The sequence below is a fragment of the Alternaria burnsii genome, assembly GCF_013036055.1.
Source record: "Alternaria burnsii strain CBS107.38 chromosome Unknown 730, whole genome shotgun sequence".
Classification (NCBI taxonomy): domain Eukaryota; kingdom Fungi; phylum Ascomycota; class Dothideomycetes; order Pleosporales; family Pleosporaceae; genus Alternaria; species Alternaria burnsii.
Window position 1 is genome coordinate 648,823 of NW_024066110.1, and position 27,611 is coordinate 676,433.

General features: G+C 52.4%; 8 protein-coding genes across 8 annotated transcripts; 3 read left to right on the forward strand and 5 right to left on the reverse strand.

Annotated features, from left to right (window-relative positions):
- Window positions 1-84: 84 nt before the first annotated feature.
- Window positions 85-1,353, reverse strand: GT037_003633 (uncharacterized protein; the record flags this gene model as incomplete). Its single annotated transcript, XM_038928680.1, has 1 exon — window positions 85-1,353. The coding sequence occupies one exon, from the start codon at window positions 1,351-1,353 to the stop codon at window positions 85-87; it is 1,269 nt and encodes a 422-aa protein (XP_038788387.1).
- Window positions 1,354-3,163: 1,810 nt separating this feature from the next.
- On the forward strand, window positions 3,164-4,006 carry GT037_003634 (tyrosine-protein phosphatase siw14; the record flags this gene model as incomplete). Its single annotated transcript, XM_038928681.1, has 1 exon — window positions 3,164-4,006. One exon carries the CDS (start codon window positions 3,164-3,166, stop codon window positions 4,004-4,006), a length of 843 nt encoding a protein of 280 aa, XP_038788388.1.
- A 1,076-nt stretch (window positions 4,007-5,082) lies between these two features.
- GT037_003635 (gpi mannosyltransferase 3) lies at window positions 5,083-5,514 on the reverse strand (the record flags this gene model as incomplete). Its single annotated transcript, XM_038928682.1, has 1 exon — window positions 5,083-5,514. The coding sequence occupies one exon, from the start codon at window positions 5,512-5,514 to the stop codon at window positions 5,083-5,085; it is 432 nt and encodes a 143-aa protein (XP_038788389.1).
- A 1,096-nt stretch (window positions 5,515-6,610) lies between these two features.
- GT037_003636 (glycosyltransferase family 22 protein) lies at window positions 6,611-7,253 on the reverse strand (the record flags this gene model as incomplete). Its single annotated transcript, XM_038928683.1, has 2 exons — window positions 6,611-6,961; window positions 7,014-7,253. The coding sequence occupies 2 exons, from the start codon at window positions 7,251-7,253 to the stop codon at window positions 6,611-6,613; spliced, it is 591 nt and encodes a 196-aa protein (XP_038788390.1).
- Window positions 7,254-8,895: 1,642 nt separating this feature from the next.
- GT037_003637 (serine threonine-protein kinase pak1) lies at window positions 8,896-13,170 on the forward strand (the record flags this gene model as incomplete). Its single annotated transcript, XM_038928684.1, has 1 exon — window positions 8,896-13,170. One exon carries the CDS (start codon window positions 8,896-8,898, stop codon window positions 13,168-13,170), a length of 4,275 nt encoding a protein of 1,424 aa, XP_038788391.1.
- A 3,145-nt stretch (window positions 13,171-16,315) lies between these two features.
- Window positions 16,316-21,509, reverse strand: GT037_003638 (transcription factor jumonji aspartyl beta-hydroxylase; the record flags this gene model as incomplete). Its single annotated transcript, XM_038928685.1, has 4 exons — window positions 16,316-16,982; window positions 17,032-17,272; window positions 17,753-21,190; window positions 21,242-21,509. 4 exons carry the CDS (start codon window positions 21,507-21,509, stop codon window positions 16,316-16,318), a joined length of 4,614 nt encoding a protein of 1,537 aa, XP_038788392.1.
- A 902-nt stretch (window positions 21,510-22,411) lies between these two features.
- GT037_003639 (para-hydroxybenzoate-mitochondrial precursor) lies at window positions 22,412-24,411 on the forward strand (the record flags this gene model as incomplete). The annotated part of the gene is made up of 4 exons (XM_038928686.1): window positions 22,412-23,254; window positions 23,526-23,621; window positions 23,800-24,213; window positions 24,295-24,411. 4 exons carry the CDS (start codon window positions 22,412-22,414, stop codon window positions 24,409-24,411), a joined length of 1,470 nt encoding a protein of 489 aa, XP_038788393.1.
- A 593-nt stretch (window positions 24,412-25,004) lies between these two features.
- Window positions 25,005-26,147, reverse strand: GT037_003640 (carbohydrate phosphatase; the record flags this gene model as incomplete). Its single annotated transcript, XM_038928687.1, has 1 exon — window positions 25,005-26,147. The coding sequence occupies one exon, from the start codon at window positions 26,145-26,147 to the stop codon at window positions 25,005-25,007; it is 1,143 nt and encodes a 380-aa protein (XP_038788394.1).
- Between the last annotated feature and the right edge of the window lie 1,464 nt (window positions 26,148-27,611).

Genomic DNA, 27,611 nt, shown 5'->3' on the forward strand with positions numbered 1-27,611 from the left:
TGTCAGCGGGAAGAATTCCTTCTCTCGAGCACTCACAGTTTTCTGTAGTGCGATTATAATCATGGATTGTCTAAGTAATCGTAATCAGAACAAAGCTTTAGAAGCAACGCTTAGTAGCCATGCAGCATCTTGCCAACCGCCGACCTCTTCATTAGCCGCAGTACGTTGAGATTCCCCAGTGGTTGGTCTGCTATCTGTATCCGTAGTGGCCGCATCGCCTTGTCCGCGCAGAGCTGACGCAGCGATGATCGTTTCTCGTTCGAGCTTGCGTCGCTTGGCTTCGACTTCGCGACGTAGTTTAAGCTCCTCTGTGGTGAGGTTATCCAGTCGCAAGCTTCTATCCTCTTCCACGTCCTCGTCATCGGAGCCTTCTCTATCTTCTTCAACCGAAAACAGTGTCCAACCAATGAGACGATCCATCCAACTTCCAAGCCCAAACCCGCGTTCGCGTGCCAGACGAGCGACTTCTTCTTCATCGCCATCGCTCTCCTCATCTGCTTCGATGAAGTCAGGCTCAATAAAGCGCTCATCTAGCTCTGAGATCTCGAAGCTGGCTCTTCCCGATTGCGGTTTCGATCCCGCCGACATGATTAGATCGACTCGACTACCTGCTCTACTACCTCGTCGACTCTGCCGTGCACTGGGTACGCGAGAGCCTACGCGACTTCCTACTCTAGACATGCGTGGCGAGAAGAAGGTGGGGTAATCCGAGTCACCAAGGTGTTCGCCAGAGAGCAGAGTCATACGGCGATCGTCGTGTGAAGCATGTTGTTCGTATTGGTCGCTCTGTCCAACCAGACTGGTAGAGCTTTCTCGTCTCACGAGCCAACCCTGACCCTTGCTATCCCTTGTCTCGCCAGCGATTGCTAAGCCAGCGCGGTGCAGCCACTCTTCGTTTGACTCTCGGGTATGGTGCTTCACGAGAGGAGAGTGTAAGGGCAAGGGTGCTGTGCCTTTCCGTGTATGATGTCTCTTCTTCCCAGTATCTACACCTAGTACATCGTCTGCAAAGCTGACACCCGGATGCAGAACGCTTGTACTCTTTGCTTTTGGTATGTCTCCGACTTCGCGAACCTCGGAATGGGGGTTGACGAAATAACTCTCGTATGCATATGCTTTCTTGGGACGCTGCCGCGAACTGCTGCGGCTCTGACTAAGACTTAATACACCCGGTGTTGCCGGCGCTGACTTTTGCGCGATGTATGATGTTCGAGGGGTGCGCGTCCCTGGTTCGTCGGGTGAAGGCGGTACGGATGCATCGAGAGGGTATTTGGCGCTGAGAGGGGCTATGGAGAGATTATGGAGGTTCGGATAGGAGCGACGTGAGCGCGAGGTTGATCGCAGTGGCTCCATAGTGTTGAAATTCAGAACAAGAAACAATGAGTTGTAATGAGGATCTAGAAATGTTACGATGCTTACCGTGTTTGGTGGAGTGACCGAGGTTCGACGGCCTGACACATTGACTCTGGGGAAGAGATGACTAGCCCTTTATGGTTAGCGGATCATCGCATGGGTTTTCACGTGAAAGTGGTGAGATGCAAAATTCGACTTGGAGTGTGAAAGAAGGAAGCTGCAACCTAAGGCACCGATGCGCGATCGATGTCTGAGAGCATGTTTGTCCGCACGAGATGCCATGCAATCGTGGGAAAAGGTTCTCGATGCTTTTTCGGCATATTCCCCTGAGCTTCAGACTCTGAGGTTATGTGGATGCGAACAATGGCGATGGTCAAGCACCTGAAGGAAACAGCAGGAGAAGTCGGAGGTGGCGGTAGTGACTATCAGCATGATTGTGGCACGGAAGCTGAGCTAAGGCAAATTATGAGATGATTGTATATGAGCAGTCGGCCTGCCTGCTTTGTGGGCGAGTAGCCTGCTAAGGCTCGCCAACTAGCCTTTGCCGTGTACAGCAATGCTCTGACGCGCCTACTGTATTATTCACGTCTCTTATGTGCCGGTTGTTCCGTGGAGTTCTTGAGAAGATTTCTTGGTTCTACCAAGAAACCAGACCCACGGCTCCATATCGTACGAGTGGAGCGATGACGGAGCCGACGGGGTTAGGAGGGCATCAAACCTGTCGCTGAGGCTCGGGGGCGAGACGGTGTTGAGACGCGCCGTCCAAGTCCGAACCATGCGACAGACGGCGGTGGGGCGGTCGCCTTGGAGCAGAAGCGAAGCAGGCCCAGGTGCTACTGGCGCTTGCTTTGTGCTTGCCGTCATTTGGCAAGGCATGGCAAGACAAGTGCGGGGTTCGCGTCCTGTTTGCTGGTCGCTGGAGAGGGTTGCTATCACGCAGGCGACAAATTCACATGGATGAGTTATATACTCTGCGTTCCTGCATGCAAAAAGTACCGTTGGAGAGGTGCGGCAAGTGACGTACGGAGCTTGGCGGACCCTGAGATTCGTCGACCAGGCAAGCGGATTTATTCCGACGCATCTTACTCGAACCGTGAAAGGCGCGCTAGGACGACCCGATTTCTTCCACTGTCCACAACACCAGCCTTTGTTATAATCACACTACTTCTCACCCCCCGCGAACTACGGCTGCCGTTTCTTCGCTACCGCCCCGACTTGTCACCACACAAATATCCGAGCACTGCCCACACCACCTCGCCCACAGTACACACCCTTACCTTTGAACCACAATGAACCTCGCCGCCTCTTCGCATCACCGCAAGACGCTCCCAACATGTGTCCTGTAACCAGCCGGTAACAGCGAGGTAAGTTCCTGCTCTTCCATTCACGCTGCCCCTTTTGTCACCCTCGCCCCGTGAACAGCCCCGACAATTCCAAAGCGTGCCCTTCCATTGGCCGCTGTGCACACGACCACTCCATCCGTGGTTCACAGCGCGATTGCCTACCGAGCAACCTCTCAAAAGCGAGCCTCAAAAGCGAGCCAGTTACCGCGCATGATCAAATCTAACAGTGAAAAAGGCTGCCCGCGTCGGCTTCTGCCCCCGTGTCTCCTGTCTTCGAACGACTTCACATCCAGGACACTCGCACCTACTATCGACCATATCCAGCTACGGCGACCGGCACTGTGAAATTTTGACCAAAACTTGTCCAGGCACAACACACGCAGGGCTTGAGCATATTCCTTTAATACCCTTAATACTATCTTCACACACTCCGACTCGAAGCTCTGAAGCTCTGCAGCGCTTCCAACATGTCTGCACCAAACCGAGACTCCGCGACGTCTACCAGCCAGGACCAAAACGCTCAGGAAAGCGTATTATTCGAAAGGATCAGGGAATTTGTCGCCTCTCTTGGGCTCACTGCGAGTGATGGGCTTATCCAACATGCTGGTGAGACCAAGCACGAGGACTTGAAGGTTATCGTGGATCCTCAAAACCACGAGTGCTCTGTGACCTGCACAGCGGAGTCTCATGGTACTCTCACACCCGCCGTTTCCATTCGTTCGGTACCCGATCGGCTGCAGTCTCTAATTCCTCCCTCCAACTACGGTGCCGTTCTTCCAGGTTGCATATACCGCAGCAGCTACCCCGAGGAAAAGAACTACGGATTCCTCAAAGATGTTGGAATCAAAACAATTCTGACTCTGGTCCCGGAGCCGCTCTCATCAGAGTATCAGGGCTTCATGAAGGAGGCTGGTATACAGCACTTCCACGCCCATATCAAGGCCAACAAGGGCGAAGTTCGCGTTGAATCGTGCGAAATGTCACGAGCTCTGCGCCTGATCATGGATCGCACCAACCATCCGATCCTCGTCCACTGTAACAAGGGCAAGCACCGCACAGGATGCACCATTGCCTGCTTTCGAAGGATTCTCGGAGTTGACCCAGAGACTGTTCGCGAAGAGTACCACACCTACGCTGGTGTCAAGGCTCGCTTCCTTGATGAAGTCTTCTTCGAAAATTTTGACCTCAACTTGGTCATGTGGATAGCCCGCCAGGAGGGCTGGGTTGCGCCTGCAATCGATGTTGCACCACCCACACCACCAGCTTCGGTCACATCAAGCGCTAGCGCAAAAGCTGTCGCTCTTGCTTGATACTTTCCTTGATCACATTGCATTCTCAGGCGTTCTAAAAAGGTTTTTGGGCATGTCGGATCACATTGGCAAATGTTGAGGTTTCAGCGCGGCGTTCTAGGCTCGGAAGGCATACTAGGATCAGTAGGCATTGGGTACAGGATCGTGGCGTTTAAATTCAAAATGCTGCTGATTGGAGGACCAGAAAATTGTCTATATCTCCAAGCGGGATCTGTTTCTTTGGTCTGCATCGGGATGGTCTTTTTATTGGTTTTTGTTTTGGGACTAAATACGTCAGTGTTGATCCCAGAAGAAGCGAGAATCCGTCAGAGGCAAAAGAATGGCTATTTCCTATGTTCCATATGAAGTAATACATCTTAGACTGTGAAGCCTCGAAGCGAGAGCTCCAGTCGACTCGTCTATCTAGGCTTTCCCTGAAATCTATCTCGCTACCACCAAATCCCTTATGCCCACTATATTTTCTTTTTCTTTTTCTCTCTGCCACAATTATCTCGGTACCGTTGAAAATGGTATGCCCATCGGTCTTTCTTTTGCTCGTAACGTCGTCAAGGGTGCTCGGGTCCCCACCTTAGCATCAATATATTTCTTCTTCCCCATAAACGCCTTTTTTTTCTAAAATCCCCGAAACTACAGATCCCAAACTGACCCTGAAGATCATGGGATTCTAGACCAATGGACCTGACGATGACCTGTCAGATACGAGGATCCGGTATCCTGGGATAAATGTTACAACCGCAGTTTGTGAATATGCGAGGCTAATGAGGTCATGGTGTGGACGCTAGGAGTGATGACGATGGCATTGTTCTAAGCAGCTGGGAAGATGGGTACTGTGTCTTTGTTCTGTTATCTTGCGGAATAGGTCTGTGGCATAACTGTGACGTGAGAAAGAGGTTACGTGGGTGTCGTCAAATGCTACTAGTATCGGCTGATAGTGTCTATGAAAATATATCACAAGGAGTGTAGGCTTTTGGTTCGATGGTGTATACAAAAGAGCGATTATGTGAGGTTAAATCATCCAATCAACTGCTGGACGCATGCTTGGACAGCTGCTATGTAGTATTGATTCACGATAGACTTCACACGCCATCCAAACACCAAACGACCACATCACCAGTCCTCCTCGAATCATCGTGGAAGTGGCTATTGAACCCCCTCCAACACTCCTGATACCTAGTCCCCTCAAGATACTCCTCCAGGGTTGCTTCGAGCTGCTCAAAGAAAACAAGGTTTTGCGGCCACTGACGCCGATACTTGCGCTTAAATTTTGGATCCTGGCGCGTCCAATGCTGGCCAGATCTACTTCCACTCGCCTTAATCGTCTGTACGTCTTCCATATTACCCCGGAGCCAGGCCACCGGACCAGGCTTGATGTAGAATTCATCCGCCTCATCGAGATAGGTCGAGCGCTCGGAGAGGGGAATGTTGATGGGCGGTTCGCAGGTCAAAGCCCATGCGGAGATTTCAGGGTAGACGAGGTGGGAGCGCCATGGTGTGGAGTGGCAGGGCATGAGAAAGCCGACTGTCGTATTGGACACGGCAGGACTGTTGCTCCCGGTACTGCTACGAGTATTTAACAGGCTGTTACGTGTTTCGTGTTTATGACGGAGGTAGGCGAGTACGTCAATGACCCCCCGTTGATGGACCTGAGATGCATAGCTAGCAAGTAGGACATTTGAAGCTAGAAGAAACAGAATAACTGCTTTGTGTGACAGTGCGGCATGGGGAGGGAGAAACCTGCTGAGTGGCCTGGCGGAGACGATGTGGAGGAAGGGTAAGATCGGGTAAAGAAAGCGAACTTCTTTGTGCGATATCAAACTCAATGTCACAGTCATGGCAATCACCGTCCATGATAGACGGGCAAGTATCCGACCGCCTGTAGCATCTTGATTTGAAGCTGCTGTGTTATCCGGTCTGTCACTTTTGGCTGAGCCAAGTGGCTCTGGCTCTGGGCCCTGCAGCGACTGCCATAAGCCGATCACGGCAAAAGGCAACGATGTCGTGAGGAGCAACGGCAAACCCTCGGTGAAATAGTAGTCGCCGCGGTTCCTCCCGTAGAAGACGGCTAACGACTGGGCGATGTTGAAATAGAGAAATCTAAGCGGCGGAAGAGTCCAGACCCTGTAATAGAGCCGATCGGTCGCGACTGAGCATACCAGTACGGCGGAGCTAGCGTCGTCAGTTGGAAAGGTCTGGTGACCTCCGGGGATGCAAAAAAGACAGACCCGACAATGGATCTTTGCACTATGGGAACGAGAAACGTGCAGCGGATGCAAGGAGAGCAAGAGCTTACCCGCAAATCAGGATTTCACGGGCCAACACATAGCGCAGCCGCTGTGAGGCTTGCCATAGGGTTGGGATAGAGATGGATAACCAGATGAGAGCATTGGTTGGCCGGAGAATACACGCAAGCGCTGCCAGAAGTAGTGACAAGCGCAACCTGCAGGAGCATGAGCCTAAAGTGGTGGCGGAGCAGGCAAAGGATGTTTTGATTTCATGACTTACTCTGAGAGAGAGCCGAGGTTCTGGTGTGCAATATGCGTTTTACAATCACCCCGCCAAGGCCAATAATAGATAGCAACCGAAGTGATGGTAGTCTCAAGACAATTAGATAGTGTCCGTGTCGCGCAGAACCATTGCCATGGGCTGCAGACAGACAATGCAAGCTAGAAGTAGGGAGGATCGAATATCAGAGAATGCTGCATCATGATTACGGGTGTCGCGTACAGTAGTGAGAGCGGTGCGACTGCCACGACCGTAAACCTTTTCCGCAAGTTTCCAAGTGTAGCAATCAAGCAAGGCTGCAAAGACGGCTTGGGTAACTCTCGGGGCAGCTAGGAGTAGTTCGGCTTTAGCAGGCAAGTGCAAGCCGCAGAGGTCAGCAACATGTGCCGCGACTCGATAGACGGCTGCGAATAGCGCTGGATGCAGGGACGACCTCAATTGGGATCTCCACTCCTACCCACGGTGAGCTAACTGGTGATGATGGAGCACTTGAAGGCAAAATTACCCAGGTGATCCAGGCATGGGTAGCGGGGCCAAAAGCCAGCTGCCATGCAGGCTCGAGCGACTGGAAGAACTCGTCGGGCTGGAAGAAGGTGCGCAGGGTTAGTGCGTTCACGATGCGGAAAGCAAGCAGCAATGCGAAGATGCCTAGCGTCGAGTCACGATAGCTGTTGGACTGCGCTCGTGGTGGAGCACCAGTCCCGCTCGGATTCGTGTCCCTCACAGCGTTGGTGCGGGTCGGCATTGGATAATAGGGAAGAAACAACGAACACAAGCGGAAGGCCGGGGCAATGGTTGGCGAGCAGAGTGAGATGAGATTCGCAGCAGAGGTGAGGATGCGAAGCCGGTGGTCTAGCTCCTTGGCGCGATGCACAAGGAGTCACGGTTTGTCATGCATCCGTGCTCAAGCGTGTCAAGGTGCAGAAAATTGATGCTGCGTGCCTTACCGTATTAGGACTTTCACGATGATTGCTGAGGAGACGGGCTGCGCCTAGACTCGGCTTCATCTGTGCTGGCCCTTTGCAGCATGCGCCGCCGTGCGACTGTGCACATACGGGGCCGCGAATCTCACGATAGTTGATTATTGATAATTTGCCCGTGTCTGCAGGCGGTCTGGAGCGGGTGTCGTGGCATCAGAGGGGGAGTTTGCAAAGGAAAAAGTACCTAGGTATACTAGAGGTATTTGCTGTGGTCAACAGCAGCCGCTTGCAGAATGCGACCTAGTGCATACGGCCTTGAAGGGTTGGATACTGGACACTATTCAGAGAAGGTAAGACGGAGGCGATTGTTGCAGTCGTCGTCGCACGATAGCTGTGGTAGTGTATGTATATGTGTGTGTGTGTGTGTGTGTGTGTGTGCGTGCGTGTGCCGGCCCAACAACAACGAGCAGTGACGCAGAGATAGCGTGAGATTTGACGTAGCATGTTGAGTATGCACGGGAACGAAGAAGCAAAAAAGGTCGAGTACCCGAGCATCAACGAGGGTAAATCTGGGGAAAGGCTTGTGTGCTAGAGAGGGTCCGTTAAGAGACGACGTGCTATGATGGGTTGGCCAGGGTGCTTATCGCGCTTCATCATGTAATGCGTATGCCGACCGAAGCGGAGGCGGCAGAGGCACCCCCTGCGCGGCCACAGCTGGGATACAGGCACATGGTGCTGAGCAGAGGGAGTTTGGTTGAACAAACGAACCACACCCCTCACGCAGTCGAACGCCACCTGTTGTTGAGGGCAAGGGCTCGAGCTCGCCAGGAGGCACTAATGTATGCAGCCATACCCGTTCTTGTCACCTGCATATCTTAGTCGGTTGCCGTCCAGAGGCAGCTGTCCCAAGACAAAAAGATGGCCATATCGCAGCTGGCCTGCTCAACAAGAAATCAGTCCACCGGGCGCATTGTGGCCTCTGGTCGCCGTCGCCGTCTCGTTTGTGAGCGCGCCGTGGGTACGTTTGACGGCCTCCACCTGCGTCTTCGCCTATGCTCTGCGCGATAGAATAGCGTCCCCACCTTTTGCTGCCAGCCCCGGCGTGTCTCTCCCGCTTCAGAGCGTCATCTAATGGGCCCCGAAATACTCACGACTATCATCGCCGCTTAGGGAAAAGCGCAAGTGAGCCGATCGTGTCTCTCAACCAAATCCATATCGAGCCGTTGAGCCCACCACCCGGCCCACTGCTACCATCACAACCTGCCCTGCCACGCCCATCGCCGCCGACCGTGAACCTCAGCCCAGTCCACACGGCCGCCATTGTCCTTGCTGTGACACCGCCGCCGCCGTCTAGCCCGCCGCGATATGAGACCATCCGCCCACGCACTGCGCCTCGACAAACCGTAGAAGGGCTGGCATGGTCGCACGCCGCTGCTGAGCTGACACGTCCTGAGCTGTGTGGTTGCCATGGTCGACCCCAATGCAGACGTGACAGCCGAAGGGGACCGGCGCGACGAGCAGGCGCAATCGTCGCCAGCGTCACCTGCCTGCCACCGGGCCCCAGACGCCGCAGCACCAGAGGCAGCTGCAGACCAAAGAGAAGAGCACCAAGTGCACCATGGCGAGGAGCCCAAGCCGAGTCAAGGCCCTGCAGACGGCGCGGCCACGGCCACGGCCACGCTCCCCGTCGACGACGAGAACGACTGCACGCCCCGCTCCGAGGTGCCTTCGGTGCCAGACGCCCTCAACGCCAGTCTCTTGTCGCAGATTCATACCCTCGACCCGGAGCCCTCCTACTTCTCTCCACAGCCCCTCCGAGTCTACTCGTCGCCCCTTCCCCGCGACTCGCCCGCCTCGACCAACCCCTCGCCCAGCACCAGCGCACATGCTTCACAGGCCTCCCTCACCACCGTCAACGAGGCCCCTCACTCGTCGACACCGCACCCCGACCGCCCTGCCTTTATGCGAGACCTCTCGAGTGCATCCACGGCCAGCAACGCGACTGTACGAGCCAACTCGGTAGACCCCATCCACCCCTACGCCTACCCTCACACCCACACCCACCCTCACGCCCTCCCTCCACGCCAGCGCGATGGGCCAGTCTACCCCAACCAGTCCTATGCCGCTCTTCACCTGCAGCAGTACCCCCAGCCCTATGTCCCGCCCATCATCCGCTCCCGCAGCTCCCACCCCTCGCACTCGGCCGCAAACTCGCTGTCCAGCCTGGCCGCCTTCGGCCTCTCCCACGAGCACTACAGGGACATCATGGAGTCGGCTCCACGCACTGTTGGCAATTCTCCCGTGAGCAGTCCCGGCCTCTTCAACCCTACCAACCGCCGCCCCTCCCAGGAGCCCGATCAGCCCGACGATGGCACCTATTCCACGCCCTGGCTCCACCATACCCACAGACAAGCGCCCAAGGAGACCCACATTGCCGATGTCCAGGCCGACCCCGTTTCCGGACGCAAGATTGTGAACCAGTACGAGATTATCGACGAGCTCGGCCGGGGCGTCCACGGCAAGGTCAAGCTGGGCAAGGACCTGGTCCACGGCCGATACGTCGCCATCAAGATTGTCGACCGCTACTCCAAGCGTCGACGCCTCGGCAAGAATAACAGCCACGAAGACAAGATCAAGCGCGAGATAGCCATTCTCAAAAAGGCTCGTCACCCCAATATTGTCAGCTTGCTCGAGGTCATTGACGACCCAGCTAAGAAGAAGGTCTACATCGTACTTGAGCACGTTGAGCTGGGCGAGGTCAAGTGGAGAACCGAAGGCGCTAGGGAGATCTGTCTTGTCGAATGGCGTCGCTTCAAGCGTGAGTCCGAAGGCATCTTCGACAACGACAGTGCAACACTAGAAGATGAACGCATCATCCGTATCGCCCATCAGAAGCTTGCTCGGCAGCAACGTCGCGTGGCTAGGGAGGCACACCTTCGTCGGAAAGACGGCTCCTCTAACCAGCCATGGAGCCTGGAATTTGCAACCGACTCGGAAGACGAGTATTCTGAGAACGGGCGTAGCTCGGTAGCATCTTACCGTGAAGACGATCGTCCACTCAATCGTGTCCATTTCCGCGAGCGACCAGACCCTGTGGGCCACCACGATGACCACATGGAGACCGCTTTCCGATCGCCTGAGCCTGTGAACAACTCCTGGGCTGATGGGCTTGAGGGAACCATGTACGGGCCATATGACACGGAGCTTAGCAGAGGTCGCGTACCAAGCGTCGCTGGCAGCTCCTCGTCTCGTGTGACCGACCCTGGTGAAGAAATTCCTGAACACTTCAACTACGTCCCCTTGATGACCATACACGCTGCCTGGGAAGCCTTCAAAGATACTGTGCTAGGCATAGAATACCTGCACTATCAGAATGTCATTCATCGTGACATTAAGCCCGCCAACCTTCTTGTTACCAGGGAGCATCGTATCAAGATATCCGATTTTGGTGTATCCTATCTAGGACGGCAAAAAACAGATGAAAGTAACGGCGAGCATTCCGAGTCTGACTACCAAGAAGTCGACGAAGCCATTGAACTAGCGAAGACGGTAGGCACTCCAGCCTTCTACGCCCCTGAGTTATGTCGTACAGAGATCGACGCCGAGACCCCCCTCATTGATGGCGGAATCGACATCTGGGCCCTCGGCGTTACGCTATACTGCCTTATCTATGGTCGCGTGCCTTTTCACGACACCAACACCTTCACTTTGATGAAAGTCATTAGCGAAGACGAACCCTATATCCCCAGGTACCGGTTGAAGCCTGTTGCTGAGCAATCAAACTCGCGGCCCAACTCACACGGACGTAACAGTCAGCCGATGATGAGTAGCAAGCGGGCACCGCATGACCTCGAGTACGAAGAGGTCGACGAAAACCTACGCGATTTACTCCGACGACTGCTGATCAAGGATGCAAGACGACGCATAACTATACCAGAGATTAAGCGCCACCCATGGCTACTGTCTGGTATTCCTAATCACGTCTCGTGGGCTGAAGAGACAGACCCCAGCAAGTCTTACGATGGAAGAAGGATTCAGATTTCCAAGGAAGATGTTGAAGAGGCTGTCGTCCCAATTGGCTTCGTTGACCGCCTCCGCTCCGCTGCTAAGAAGACATCTGAGTTTGTCAAAGGTTTCACAACCCGCAGTTCAGGTTCAAGACGGCGCGCACAGAGCTCAGCCACCAACCAGGACGCTCCTCCAAGCATCAGCGCGAACTCTTCGAGCAGTACTATCAGTCAAGATGCTCGCCCGTACGAAGGTCGACGTGGCAGCCTAGCACCTGGCGCTATCTTAGAGATTTTGACTCGCTCCCGTGAAGCAGAGCACCCGCTCTCTCATAGTGTTACAGCAAGTCCGGAAGCAAGAGAACGGTCAAAATACTTCGATAGCCCCAACTCCCGTACTGCATCGCCCGCGCAGAACCTCGAAGGCCTGCAGCGACCTCAGATGCAAGACCGCGCCCTGTCTTCGATAAGCACTATCCGCCAAGCAGACCTGCACCATTCAGGTCGATCGGCGTCCCCTGGTTTCCCTCCAGCTCTACCAGGTACTCCCACGGCCCTAGACACACCTGGTGGCTCACAGTTAGGCGGTCTCTTTGGAGGTTTGCCTCGGCGTGTCGTCAACAGCATGAGGAGCAAAGACAAATTGAAGCCCCCCAAAGAGCATAGCCGCGCGAGGTCAATTGACAGGCTTGTTGGCGCAGAGGACGATGCTCATGGCGTCCCAAGCCTGGCAATCAGCACCACATGTGCTTCTGGTCAGGTCAATCAACCGGACGCCCTAAAAGACCTATCTCCCATTGCTCGAAGCTCATCGCCTAGTCATTCGGACGCTCCATCTTTTGGACGTCTTGATCCCTCGTCGCGGCAATCTTCGTTGTCGTCACTGTCGTCACGCCTCCACAGAAATTGGGCAACTGCTAGTAACCTCGAGGCTGGTCCCACTCTTGCTACGGCGCCCGACTCCAGGCGGTCATCGCAATTGCTTGACCAAAGACCTTCCAGGCCTACCAGCCCTAGTTTGATTGCAAGAGAAAGGTCAGAGGACCGATTTGACCGTGCCAAGGATGAGTATCGTCGTAGACTTGGGGTAGAGCAATCAGCAGCTCGTGAGAGGTCCAGTTCTATTACACAACGACCTCCTTCTTCTCTCGCCCAGACTGCCTGTCCTCCAAGTCCAGATGACGAGATAGCCTTCCGTCAGCAAAACGATCAAGAAGGCTGGCACCGAAACGATCAGTCATCCGAGAATAGTCCTCTCGGTGGATCAAGCCGCGGCTTAGCTCTTTCTTCCTCCGAAGACCAATTCTCCGCCATGTCTCAGTCTGAGTCGAACCCATCAATTCCATCGGTTGCGTCGGCTGGTTCCCCTAATCAAGGTGCATGCGGATCGTTTGATGAACATTCCTGGGTCTCTCCTGTTTCTGGCAGTCGATTCGAAGCCTCTATCGACGACGCTGATGGCTACGACGGCGATCACGCTATCGAGAGCGAAGAAGAAGACGAGGACAGTGAAGATGAGTTGGTCATGAGCTTTGCTAAGAAGAAGACGCCAGCCGCGCCTTCGTCACATCGGAGCAATTCAGTATCCAATGGAGAACTAGCTCGCGCCAACTTTCACGCAGGAATTAACAGCCGCCGTCGATCGACTCGGAGTGGGAGCAACGGGACAGTCAAGAAGGTTCCTCCACCCGAGTTAGAGCCAGCGCACGACGACCGGACAGCCGAGTCACAATAACAACACCTACATACCGTACACTGACAACTTTACTGTCATCTCCGTCATCAATTACACGATACCCAAGATCTACCACTGTACGAATACACATACACTGGATTCCCGTTTCACGCGTGTGTACATATACGAATTACAAAGCAACAACATGACTTTACCACTGCTGCGAAGGGCAGGCGCAGGGCGTTCTCACACAGCTTGGATCTCGGTTGCATGCATCGGCGAACGTTATCAAAAGACGGCGTTTATTACTTTCTCTTCTCTCCATCTACTGTTACCATTCTGTATCTATTATCGCGTATCTTAGTGTGGCTTGGGCCTTTTTTCCCCCTGGTTGAGGATGAGGGACGACTTGTTGATGATCGTTGATGAACATAACCTTGTGAGGCGACACGCGCAACAAGGGGCTTTGGCCTTCTTGGAAGTGGCGGCGCATCTACAATAGGAACTGGCAGCATTTTCTCACATGATAGGTGGAGTAGTTTGGCTTGCTGTGCTATAGGCTACTACCTACTACTCTTCGCTTCTTCTCGAATTGTCTTTGATAGCATGTTTGGCTGTTTCATCAGGCCGTGTAGTATAATGCATCAACAGGCATAATGCCTGGTCTTGTTGAACTTGACTAATGTGAGGATGATCTTCGCCTTGTTTAGTGATGTCCGCTTTCTCCACAGCTCGGTTGCCATGCATCGCATCTCCACCATATTGACAAAGCACGTCTGTGGTTCCGGCAACCCCAGTAAGGGTCATAGTAGAAGGTCAATTTCCGACATCGCTCCCTCTTTGAATGTCTGCATGTGCTTAATCTCCCAACAAAAATCCCACCAGATCGGTACAGAGTTGGTCGTACAGAAACATGGCTTACGACAGCCGCCTTACCGGTGGTCTATTATTGTGCTCAGACGCCGGAATGGTCATCAAATTCCCACACCAAAACTTTACCGAACTTGAGATATCGTCAAGCAAACAGATCGCCGATCACGAACCTGCATGCATGCACGTTTATGGATCGGGGTCCTTCTTACCTGCATAGTTACTCCAAGCTTTTCTTTTCGCAATTATACAGTATGCAGCTATCGGTGTTACTCCAGCATGCGGAGTTTTCTGGAAGAAGCGACCTGCAGACTTCTCACCGATCATGACCAAGCTAGCAAAAGATTCACATGCAGATGTTGTTAGCGATATGCGATTTTCCGCGACTGGCAGCATGGGAAAGTAAGCTGAGAGGGAAACGAGCAAATGCGATATGACTGGGGCAGCAACAGGCTTTCTTTCGTGGCTAACGCGGAGGATGCTGGGGACGGAAGGGGGCTCGATTGGGATTAAGACTATATTGACGTGCAGGGTCGCACTAGCTAGTCTTGTTGATTGCATGGAACTTGGAGTACGCGGTAAGCGAGGTGAGGTGCAGTGCAGTGCAGTATCGCTCATGGATGGCGCGCAATAATGTGTTCACGGGACTTAGAGTGTCTGGTGGATAGGCTTCAGAAATGAGTATTCTAGAGGTTGGTGTTCGACATCGCCTTTGATATGCTGTGCATACACCATAGAGCGACCAGCGGGACCACTTCCTAGTGTATTGGTAGAAACAGGTCGAAGTGCAATCCATCACATACACACACAATCGCATCCTCCACCTATACCAAGGGGGTGGGCTCGGAGTTGTCTCCCTTGTTTCCTACTCGCTTCAGTTGCCGGATCCGAGATTGACCCTTTGTCGGGAAAGGTGTGGATGAGAGACACGTTGACGTACATAGATTTCTGTATCTCGAGATAAGTGCAGAGCGGTCAATTTAAGAAATGCTAGGTGAGGCGAGCAGCAGGTAAATATGCGAAAACAATGGAACTACCTAGGTAAATGAGAAGACGTGGATCACAAATCACGGGCGGGGCTGTCCTCTCTGAGGCTGAAGATGGATACAGGTCAGTTTGGATATGAGGAATAGGGTTCCATCGGTATGATAGATGTTACAACTTCATATTACCATAACTGAACCACTATGAGCTTTACTCCTAGGGTGCTTATTTGATGGACGTCTCGCACATAAATGGCATACACGCAGTCCTAATATGTAAGCGCGAATTAGGATTTTCTGTAGCCGCTGCAGTCCAGCGCCACGAAAGGTCTTCCTTCATTAAGAAAAAGAGCCCACGATCTTCAGCATATCGTGCCCAAGTGTCATCAACTTTAGTTCTGCATTCACTGCATGGTATCCAAGTCAGCAACCTCCGAATTCCATAGCGTGATTGCTTTGCCGACTCAACTCAGTAACGTATGTTCGGTACGCTCCGAACTCCGACTCTACTAAGGCACTAAGGTAGACTCACGTCACCGCCTAATCTCATCACATCACATCACAATCTCTCAACTTTACTGCAAATCCTTGCCCTTTCTGCTGAAGACTCTTCTTCCCCGCAATTCCTCGCGTGGCAGAAACCCTCTTAATGCATGACATACTTTGCTATCTCACGTCACACGTTAACAAACATAGCGTCTCACGTAAATCTAACACAATTCTACACCCCTCCATTGTCATGTCCAGCATACGAGATCCTCCTAATTGCTAGACCGTGTTAGGAGCTCCTTCTTACGTCACATCAAACGATGACATCTGTTTCTCGATTCGCTAGGCAGAACTTCCGTTGATGCAAATTCCAAGTCGCTTGTCTTCTCCCTTCTCATTGTGTTCGATGTTACGGCGCCGATCTTTCTCATGCATGACATACGGGTATCACACCGATCAGAATAGCGCATCACGGTTGCAGTAGACAGGGACGTGCTCTGAGAGTGAATAGTGAAGTTACAAGGCTGAATGAGAGCTAAGTGAACGGTGTGAGATGCAGTGACCGGAATCGAGCTGCAGAGTCGGGCGTGGGTAGAAATATCCTAGTGACGGTTAGAGAAGGATGAAGGCCGATAGTAAGCGGCATCGGTATGATGCGTTAGCGAAAAGTTGTTGAGAACAGGTGACGATAGCAAGGGAAATTTGGCATACGTACACTAACAGCAGAACGTTGAGATGGAAACAATGGTCCACAGTGCGCGCGATTCTTATTTGTTTCCAAGATTTACTGCAGTGATGAGGTTTGGAAAATTGGCCTGCAGACCTGCTCCATTGGAAAGCGAGTGCTGTACACCGACGTTATACTACTTTCTCGTCCGTGTACTTTTGCGAGTACCTTCAGTAGGCTGCTTTGCGTCAGACGCCTTGCGCTTGGTGCTCCTGTTTGCCGCAGATTTCTCTGCTCTTTCCTCATCGTCATGCTCTCCCTTCTTCTTGTCATCTTGCTCATGCTCCTTCTCCTTCTCACCCGCTTCTATTATAGCATCGCTGCTTTCCTCTTCCTGCAATGTGACATCTACACCTTCTTTTCCTAAGACCCAAGCTACTCTCTCGATATCCGTTGCCCCCGCCATAGTATCTTTTCTTCCTAGCCCTTTACGCAGTGTTAGTCTCAGCACATCCACGTGCTCGAGCAGCATCTCGTATTCTTTAAGATTGTACTTGATCTTCCTTTGCCAACCCTTCCTTTCCTTTCCGTTTACCACTTGCTCATCCCACATGCACCATCTGAAGAGCTCATCTGAAAAGAATGGTATCTCCACAGGTTGAAGTACCGAGAGAAGCAGGGATGCAGTTGCTGGTCCTACGCCTCTCAGCTTCACAAGAATCTTCAGCGCGGGAATAGCGTCAGGATGAGCTGATCTCCCCTTCGATAATGCTGCATAGGCCCGTTTGGTCGTCTCCTCAATCGCCTCGGGCTCGTTGCTTTGAACCAGGCCTAACAAGGCGGGACGAAACGTTCCGTGTTTCCTGCCTTATCATTAGTGTAATCACTCTCACACGAATTTGGTATGCGTACAGTTTCCATTCCACGATTTTTTCAACTTGGTCCTTGGTCAAGTGTTTTTCGCTTTCTTCCATTGCAGCTACCGCTGCAGGAATGATGTCGTAGCGTTGCGCGTCTAGGTCGCGTAGCTTCTCGGGCACCATTGCAGGGTATCGCGACAAAACATCTCTAAAGGCATCAAGAGTGATGCTCTTGATGTGAAGTGGCATCATTGCTGGTGGTGTGTTGAAACTGGTTATAGATGGAGGCGGAACTAGGACAGAGTTAGTACGACGCGTTTGGGACGCTGAGACTAGATCACGTGAAATAATGATGAACCAGATCACAAGCTCACTCAGCGCAACACGTTTGGCTGTTTTTGAAATGCTTGTCTTATTGTTCATATGCCTTGAGAAATGCTTTCAGGCCGTCTGGCGTACCGCAGCTACTGTACAATTTTCAACTTCAGATCTAGAATCTGATGTCCCGTCTCGAAACATGAAAAACGAATCATCGAAATCTCCATCCTAGCCGGCAACCCCAAGAAAATGCATAGTCACCAACAACGCCTTGCTAAAAAAAAAACCCCTACTAAAAAAATGGTATATGGGCAAACACGAATAGCACTGTAAGATACGAGGACCAAATGCCTTGCTAATTTGCATTTATATTGTTTTTCTTGGACGTCCACGACCACGCTTTCCAGAACTAGAGCCTCGTGTAGGAATCATCGAAGGACGGCCTGATGGTCTACCGAGAGGCTTCTTGGGGGCTGGTGCGCTTGCCGGAACCTCATCCTCGCTCTCAGTATCTGATACATCTATAGCCTGAGGCTTCCTATTGACACCAGAAGACTTCGGTGCTGACGCAGTGGAGGTTGTCGTTGTGATCTTGCTTGTTCTGTTGTCGTTCTTTCGAGAGGCTGGTCCGACAATTTTGATTTTCTTTCCGTTGAGTCTGCTCAAGATGGAATTGGTCGATGGGGGTGGCCCTGTACGAACGGGCTCTGGTGTCTTGTCCACAGGTCCCGACTCTCCTTGCAGTAGCTCATCGTCAGCAGACAGATCAGCGAGGAAGTTATCCATCAGCTGGTCATCATCTGATTCAGGAAACAGGGCCATCTTCGCTCGCAAGTTCTCTTCGGCTTCCCTAGCTTCAGCTTCAGCACGAGCCTTTGCCCTCTCCTCTTGACGCTGAGCTTCCAGGGCAGCGGCAGCGGCTTGTTGTGAAAGGATGAGCGCTTCGCTGGAACAGTTATCCTCCTCATAAATGTCGTCTTGCTTAGAAACATGGTCAGACACATCGCCAGTGCTGTTTGACTCTGGATCCTTTGATGATGACTCCGTAGGCCTGATCCCAGCTTTCGATTTTATTGGCGAAGATCTTCGACGCTCGTTGTACAAGCGGCTTCGCTCTCGGTCTTTCTCCCGGTTGGGCCTTATAGCTCCGTCTCTGAAGTCGGATGGCAGTTCAGTGGGCAGGGCGTCCTCGTATTCATTCCTCCGGGCCAACCAGTTTGACGTGCGACCACGTGGGCGACCAGTGTATTCAGGCTCATCGTCATCCCCGCCAAACTCTTCGTCTGAATCGAGTGTGATCTCTTCGAAACGTTTAGAGCCACGAGGCCTTCCAGGTTTCGCGGAGCCATTAATTTCTGGATTGCGCTTGCGTGTGGAGTACGCCTCGTCCTCTTCTACACGAACACGATATGTCTTCGCGTCCTTATCCTTCTCAGCCCCGCTCTTTAGGGCATTTGGCTTCGGTACAACATCGGATTGTAGGATAGACCGCATGTCACCAGACGCATCGGCTTCCTCTGGAGTACCTTGTCGTACAGTTGGTGCGCGCGTGGGAACTAGTCTTTGACGAATCCGGTCAAGATGGCCAGTAGCCAAAGACAGCTTCACCACTTTTGATTTGCCTTTCATCTTTGCGGCAACCAAGATGAATCTGTCTTCGCGTTTAGCGTCTTCGAGCAGTTTCCTCTGGACCTCTTTCTGATATTGCTTGCCGGATGCGTTCTTTGGTTGCAAGGACGAAGCATCATCGTCCTTTTTCTTCTTCTTTTGCTTGTTTGCCTTGGTCTTTTTCCGGTGGCTACTCTCTGCTTCTTCATGTTCTTCGCGACCACGCTTCTGACCCAGACGAGGAATCTCTCCAGCCATGTCGGGATCGTGATAGTATGGAGCAGCGCTCACACCCCCATCACCGTTTTCATCAGGAACACCATTAGCATCCTCCATAGGAGAATACGTGATGCCGTATCGGGTGTAGTTCTGGTCATCGTCTTCGACAAATCTCGCATCGAGGGAAGGGTCCGCCATTTTGTCTATCTCTGCCTGCTGCATTCGTCGTTGCATTGCATTCTGTACCATGCCTTCTTCTTCTCTTAGCCAGTTCAGGTTAGAGACACTGAAGTCAACGAGACACTCTACTGAGCGTGGATCTGCCACTTTTTTGGTATCATGACCTAGCAAAGTTCCTTTAGGCTCGTATGGATGTTGTCGGGGATCACGTCGGCAAGCACCTGTATTGCAAACTCTCAAACAATGAGGGCACTTCCAATTGAAAGCTTCCATGATGTTCACCGGCATTGTATCGTGCGCTCGGAACAGCGTGCCGTAGCAATAGGCCAGATCACAGCTTGAGCAGAATGCCATCTTCCATTTCGGATGTCGATGGAGACAGAAATGGCAGGATTTGTGCTTTGAGAGCCACTGCTTCGATTTCTTGTTCGCACTCTTCTTGACGTTGCCGTATTCGTCAACAACAGGTTCCTCGTCGTCAGATACGGCCTCAGGCTGCGGGTTCTTGATATCCACAAACGGCCGAACTCGTGATTCTTCTTGACAGACCTGGGCCAAGGTCTTCTTGCCGAGATATCTTCGCTCCTCTTGTAACGGAAGCGGAGTTTTCTCATGGACATAGCCATCGATGTCAATAATCTGAGCGCGCCACTCCTCATATTTATGAACGAGGTCCTTCCACTTCCATTGCTCAACCCATGTGTACCCCGATTGACATCCACAGCTTCGACCCATACAGTAGCAGTCCATACAAACGTCGTATGGCTCCTCGATCTCGGAACTAAACAGGTTCTTGCACGATTTGCAGCTAAGGAAGCGATTGAAGATGTTGCATCTACAATACGCGCAAGTTACGTTGCTGTCGTAAGGGAGAAATTCAGGGTGTTCTCGTGAATCTTGTACAAACATCTCGGACAACAGTACAATCTTGTAGAGGTCGAAGAGCTTCTTAAAGTCTTTCTGGACTTGCTTTATTCTGACAGAGCATTGGATCGCAACTGCTTGTTCAACTCCTGCTTCGACTTGTGCGCGGGCAGACTTGATGAGACTGGAGTACTTTAAGAGGGTGTAGTAGATAATGGCCTTGTTCTTGTATTGCTCGTCTCTACAAACGACTCGGGAGTTGGGCAATGCTTCGTTCAGCGCGAGTTCTAGGGTCTCGACGGTTGTGCGATTCCAGGCGATCTTCATAGTACGGGTGCCCCGATTCCATACTTGATGAGGCGCCAGTGGTGGGATGAGAATGAAGTCACCCGGCCGTTGCTCCACGACATAAGTCTGGAACGGAGCCTTCTTCCAGGCGATGAGCTGTGCGAAGTGGTTCTCCACTTCTATGTCATGGCCCAGCACCGAAAGCCAATACTCGGAAACCACATGGCGGTCTTTGCTTTCAGTCATGAACCATATCGATGACCCGGAACGCTCCTGCTTGCCGTTTTCACTGATAGTGCCTGAAGCGTTCACCATGATATTCTGACCCAGAGAAGCGCACATCTCTCGGTGAGACGGGGTGTAGGTGCCTTCGTGGCCGATGTAGCACATGAGGTTCTCGGCGCGCATGTCCGGTGGTAGGCTGCTCATGAGGTCTCCAGCCCGCGCAATGCCTCGCCCTTTGCGACCGCCCAACTCGTCCATGGCACCGGGACCACCAGGTTCGCCTGTGCTCTCGTTGAGGTAGAAAAGCCCCGAGGGGATGTGCTCTTTCAGCTTATCATGCCATACTTGAGGGCAGTCGATATCTTTGAGATAGATTCGCTGCCTCGCTCTGTCGCGGTATACGTCTGGGCCGTCGAAGAATTGCTCGGTGAGCTTCGTCATATGCTTGAGGTAGTGCTTCATGGTAAGAGGGATATTCTCCTTGGTCGATAGATTTCGCGCATTCTCGACTACCCATCTGTTAGGTGTGCGTATCGATTGTTGCGCAGGGGCGCACTTACCCTTGTCGCCATGGTTGTCACGCAGCCACGAAGGCGTAAAAGTCCAAGGATCCAGCACCTCCTCGAAGCCGTCGATTACCAGAGGTTTGCCGCCTATGACCACGTGTAGCAAAACGAGCTTCTCGAAGGCTTCGATGCCGTTGTTGGCGATCATTTCATACGAAATGCGGTCGACATATTGGAAATTGTCCGCATTCTCCACAAAGGTGCGCACATCGAAGTCTGGCGGTATCGGCTCGAACGAGGCCCTGGGGCGCGCAGCCGGCATCGTGCGCGCCACCAGTTACTATGCGCAGTCGCGTATCAGGTGTGGGGTCGCGAAAGCAGGAATCACCTCCGCGGCAGCATCGTGGCTGCAGATAGCTGGTATTGCACAAAATAAGCTCGCACGTGTGGTCGCGATCGTCCAGGGAGCGAATGTCGCCGCAAAAGGTGAGCCGCAATCTATCCGGCGACGGCATGGTGAGAGCTATCGGGATGTGGACGCGACCGAGGAACCATGTTCTGAGCGGCGCGCAAGCTGTCACGTGCTGTCGGGAGTTAGCGCGAACGCTGCAACTTTCACTTTCCCCACTCACTCTCACCAGTCTGGATGATCGAAATGAACTAACCAAGCTGACTTTCCAAGTTGGGCGCCCAAGTTCTCACTTACGTGCATGTCTTCATGCTGAAGGTACCACCTTATAATCAGGATCCCAAACGATACTGCAGCAAACGAGAAACAAGTGACTGACTTGCGCATCTTTGTATGCGAACCCACATACGCCTTTAACCGGCAAAACACCAAGCATGGCGTTACCACATCATGCAGCGCGGCCCTTGGCTATGTGTCGGCAGTTCGTTAGGAAGCATTCCACTCTTCACTCTACTCTCAGACAAGGGCAGTCGTCGACATATCTATCACTTGCAGGCTCCCGTCCACAATCTGTTCAGCTCGTCAAACCGTTTACACAACATCGGGCATCTTTGCAATCAAGACTGGCGACGGTGGTAGCACAACACAATGGACCGTCGAGGTCACTTCCCGAGTACAAGCCACCCACTACTGGCTTCCTATCTTACCTACCTCAAAAAGCCGTTCCATATGGTGAGCTGATGAGGTTGCACAACCCGGTCGGCACATATTACCTCTTCTTTCCTTGCATGTTCAGCACACTCCTCGCTGCAACTATGGCGACTCCCCTTGCTGCACCATCCGACGTCATCAGTACAACTGCCCTTTTCTTCACAGGCGCTCTTGTTATGAGAGGTGCCGGCTGTACTATCAATGACCTTTGGGACCGAAACCTTGATCCACATGTCGAACGAACGCGGTTACGTCCACTTGCTAGACGAGCAATTACACCTCAGCAGGCTATTGTCTTCCTGGGGGGACAGCTTACGACGGGTCTAGCTGTCCTCCTGTCGCTACCCTTCGAGTGCTTCTGGTACGCGACACCGTCCCTAGTATTGGTCACTCTTTATCCTCTAGCGAAAAGAGTAACCTACTATCCTCAATTCGTTCTCGGACTCACCTTCTCCTGGGGTGCGATGATGGGTTTCCCAGCTCTTGGAGTCGACCTACTGGCGAACCAAGCAGCACTTACAGCGGCGGCTTGCCTCTACGCTAGTAACGTCGCATGGACCGTTCTGTACGATATGATTTACGCACACATGGACATAAAGGATGATGCAAAAGCTGGCATCAAGAGCATCGCGCTCAAGCACGAAAAGGAAACAAAAGTGGTCTTGTCGGGTCTCGCTGTTGTCCAGCTCGGCTTACTATCCGCTACAGGAGTCGCGGCAGGGTTAGGGCCTGTCTTCTTTGTCGGAACTGTTGGGGGAGCCGCAGTCACATTGGGCACCATGATTCGACGAGTGAAGCTGAAGGAGGTCAAGAACTGTTGGTGGTGGTTCGTGAATGGTGCATGGTTCACTGGCGGTGCCATCAGCCTGGGCCTGGCTGGAGAGTATGCCGCGCATCTTTTCGGCTGGTACGGCGATGTGGGAGAGGGTGAAGACGATTGGAAGTCTGTCGCTGCTTGAAACTATACATGTATATTGGTGATGTTGTACATATCCTCATGCACTATGACAGCAAAGTGATATTTCTACATGGCGGCGGTGTTGGGCGTTCCTGCCAAGGCTGTGGTTCTGCCACTGGAGCCCGCCCAGTGACAGCATAGGTAGCTTCCCCTACACCCACCTCCAGCTTGCGCAACACCCCCGTAAGTCTCCGCTGTATCCCCGTCGTACCTTGGGAGTCGCTCTGTTCTGCTCCGCATACAACTGCGCTATCCTGTAGCACGTGTTGCACGCACAAAGATACAACTGCGCCGCTGCAATGGCTTCGCGACTGGTGCTGGTCCTGGGCGACCTCTTCATACCAGACCGAGCTTCAGTATGTTTCGACACCTAATCTGCACCACGCTAGACCTCACAAACTTACAGGCTGCATAGGATATACCGGCAAAGGTACGCTTTGCTCTGTCTCTGTCACGCGCAACCACCGTCAAGACCTGCTACAACCGCACCTTTTGTCTGGTAGACTTCGCGCATGCGCTTACACGGCCCTCTAGTTCAAGAAACTGCTCGCGCCTGGAAAGATCGGCCAAATCCTTTGTCTGGGCAACATTACCGACCGCGAAACCTACGAATTCCTGCGCGCCATCGCGCCCGACCTACAAATCGTGAAGGGTGACTTCGACGTCGAAGCACCTAATCTCGCCTTGTCAAAAGTAGTCACGCACGGCAGTCTACGCATAGGCTTCACACATGGCCACACCATCATACCACCCGGCGACGGCGACAGTCTGCTGATAGCGGCGCGGCAGATGGATGTCGATGTCTTGCTATGGGGCGGCACCCACAAGTTCGAGGCGTATGAAATGGAGGGCAAGTTCTTCGTCAATCCAGGAAGTGCGACAGGGGCCATGTGTACGGGATGGTGGACTGAGGATGAGGAACCTACACCGAGTTTTGTATTGATGGATGTCAGTTTACCCACAGCTGGTCACACAAAGAGCAGCAAACAGCACAAGAGTCACTAGGCTGTCAGGCTAACAAAAAATCAGGTCCAGGGCGATGTTCTCGTACTGTACGTGTACCAACTACGCAAGGATGCCGAAGGCAACGAAAATGTTGCAGTGGAGAAAGTGTCGTTCCGGAAGAACGGCGGCGGCGCATCATAGACCAAGCTTATTACAAACAGCCGCTGGAGACGGCTTGTGGACGGACGAGTGCATGAAACGGAGTGGTCATACAAGCATAGATGCGCGTGCATGCATTCACTATGCGGAGTGCAAGTATTACACAACATGAACAATGAACATGAACTCCCTTTTCGCAATCGAGCTAATTCAGTTGGCTTCGGACTTGATTCCGCTGTGGTACCACCACCTATACCAAGGATGTTTATATGATAAACCGCATTCTGTACACATTGTCCATTGCGGCTAGACACACCATCTTAGTCTCGCAGATCCCATATATCAAAACACTCGCAAGCATGCATAATGCGTTCAGGCATGTTCCTTTTTACCCCACCTTTCTATGAACCCATGGTGTGTTACTGTCCGGTGAGGCTGCTTGAGTCTTTTGTGTATCATTACACTACGCGATCAAGGTTTCCTGTTCGACGTCAAGCCGGATTATCATGTTCTTCCCGAACGATATGCCGACCGACTTGATCGCGCCGATATGCTGCGGACATGATATGATAATGCCCGAATAACTACGCAACCAGCATGTCGACGTCGAAGTCGTCGCCTCACACTCCGTTCGCTTAGCTATCTCTCTTTTTCAGTACCTCCATTACTGCCTTTCCAACCTCTTCAAACGATCCAGGCATACAGGCAATCATACCCCAATTCCGCTCTCCTTTGATCTTTCGTCCGTTTGCAAAGTCAATTTGTTCACCCTTGAAGTCGCTAATAACTCCGCCTGCTTCTTGGAAAAGGAGATGGCCACCAGCGTGATCCCAAATATAAGTAAAGCGGTCCAGGGTCTTAGGAATGCGCACCATGACATCCGTAGCACCAAGGGTAAGAGCCACGTATTTCATTTGCTGAGACCAGAGAATCGTGCCTGGCCATTGGGCACTAAGTGACGTAGCAACAGCATTGTGCTCAGATTGCGACAGCGATGTTTTGCCTAGTGTTGCTTCGACAAAATTTAGCTCGGAAGGCTTCTTTTGAGGTAGAGTGGTCAAATCTACGTGCCGGGGTTCTCCTAGTCCCGCAGAAGCAGAAGCGTTCATAGAGCGGACAAAGGTGCCTTGTCCTTTGACGGCAGATAGTACTACGCCAAAACCATCTGTGTCGACACGATCTTCGTGAATTGAAGTTTGGCCGAGAGTTTCTTGAATAGGAAATGCGAGGTTGGGGCAAGCAATCACTCCAACTTGTTGCACGCCATCAACGAGCAGGCAAAGGCAAACGGCGTATTGTTGGCCTTGCATGAACGTCGCTGTGCCATCCACGGGATCCATGACCCATACTCGGCCTCTTCTCGTGATCTCTCCTTTACCTCCCCGATCAATAAGCTCAAACATCTCTTCTTTACTCTTCGGAGAAGCCAGCTCCTCAACCTGTACCGAGCTTCCGTCTCCTTTACCACTCTCGGTGCCGCCTTCAAGAGACTCGCTCCTCGCCTGTTGCACAAGCTGCCAAACGCGGTCAGCCAGTGCCTCGTTCTGACGCAATGCATCAGCGCTCTCCTCGCCCAAAAACGCATCTGTGGGGTAGGCAGCATGCAAAGCGGAGATTAGGAGAGCTTGAGCGGCGAAATCCGCGATCGTAACGGGACTGTCGTCTGCTTTGGTCTCCGCAGACACGTTGTTGGAGAGACTGCGGAGAACGGATTTGGTGAGCAGAGACGCCCGGTGTACGGCGCGCAAGGCGAGGCGAAGTTCGGCAGAGTAGGCCATGGCAAATACCGTGTGATTTTAGGTTACAATTGCGTGATGTACGGCGTATTGTCGCTCTCTGTTGATGGTTAATGCAGAGTATTAGTTTAGATGAGGTGATTAAGTATTTGGCAAGCTACTAGCAAGTGCATAGTAAGCGAGACTAGAGGAGCGCTCAACGCGCGTTGTGTGCGCAGTACCATCGCCGCAAAATATGAAGTTCGACGATGTCAACAACACCACAATGTCACTGAGATGCCTTGAGTATTCCACAGGGGCGCAGATTGCGCAAGAGTCATTCGTGGCTGATTGTGAACGAGATACATGACGGCGTTTGAGTCATGCGACTAGTTCGGTTTCGCTTGATTTGAGATACTCGGAGATCTGACGGTCTGACCCAAAACTTGGTGAGGCGACTGAAGCTCGCCTTTTCCTGTTTATACCTACGGTAATTGTACCCTAGTGGCATCTACTGTGTTCAAAAGCTAGTTTACAACTTAGAAAGGACAAGCTTCTTGGTAAGCGCAAGTGTCGAGTATCACCAGACACATGGAAAGTTTGGTAGATTCGACGGCGCCTCTCCGACTCCTCCCGCAGAGCTTCTCCCGCGAAGGGAGGCCCTTACAGTACCGGCGACGGGAAATTGACGGGAAACACAGTTATTGGGAAAAGCCCACTCGCAGTCCACCCGCCAGCAAAAACGGGCCGATGTCTCGGGAGAGTGCCAAACTCGGGAGATAACCACCAGGTTCAAGCGAGCAAAGAGGCGAGGCTGCTCTTTGTTGTCTCTTGAGACGGTTGGCGCTCCGTGCCGCGTTCACGATAGATTGCTGGCGCCTGTTTTCGAGTTATACAGCATGTGCTCGTCTGCTACTTGGGACACGTTGCCTGCTTGAAGGTGCAGTTCGCACTCTGCAAAGTTCCTCGAGTGACCTTGGGCTCTATATCCTGAAGCTCGCCATAGTGGCGCAGATGTTGGTAATGATGAGGGACGTGAGACGCACGAATATTGAACAGCCCGCATCCTGCATCATCTTGCAGAGGAGCGCGTAAGCGATTCGCTGCATGGCCTTGAGGGAATCGAGTGGTGCCATACTTTAGCATATATGAAGTCTGGATGCCTTCGATGCATTACGTTGTATTATATCGATGATCAGAGTTGCTGTTACATAGAGGCTGCATGATCGATGCACATTTGTTGAGGATTTTTTGTACCGATGTATTGTTTATCGGGGCTGACAGCCGTTTCGAAAGCATTGGCGATACAGCGCATGGCCCGCTCCCTGGCAATGTCGCCATCTTTCGCAATTAGAAAGTGTCCGCATCTTTTGTGGGGAAGATAATCTTTCACGGGCCACATCTGTTTTTGGGTATCGCATTGGTCGTGCTGCTGTGATTGCACCCGTGATTGCATTATCATGAATCGCGCGACATGGTAAAGGAGGCGGACTATAGAAGTTGAATATCAAGGGACCTCGTTAACCG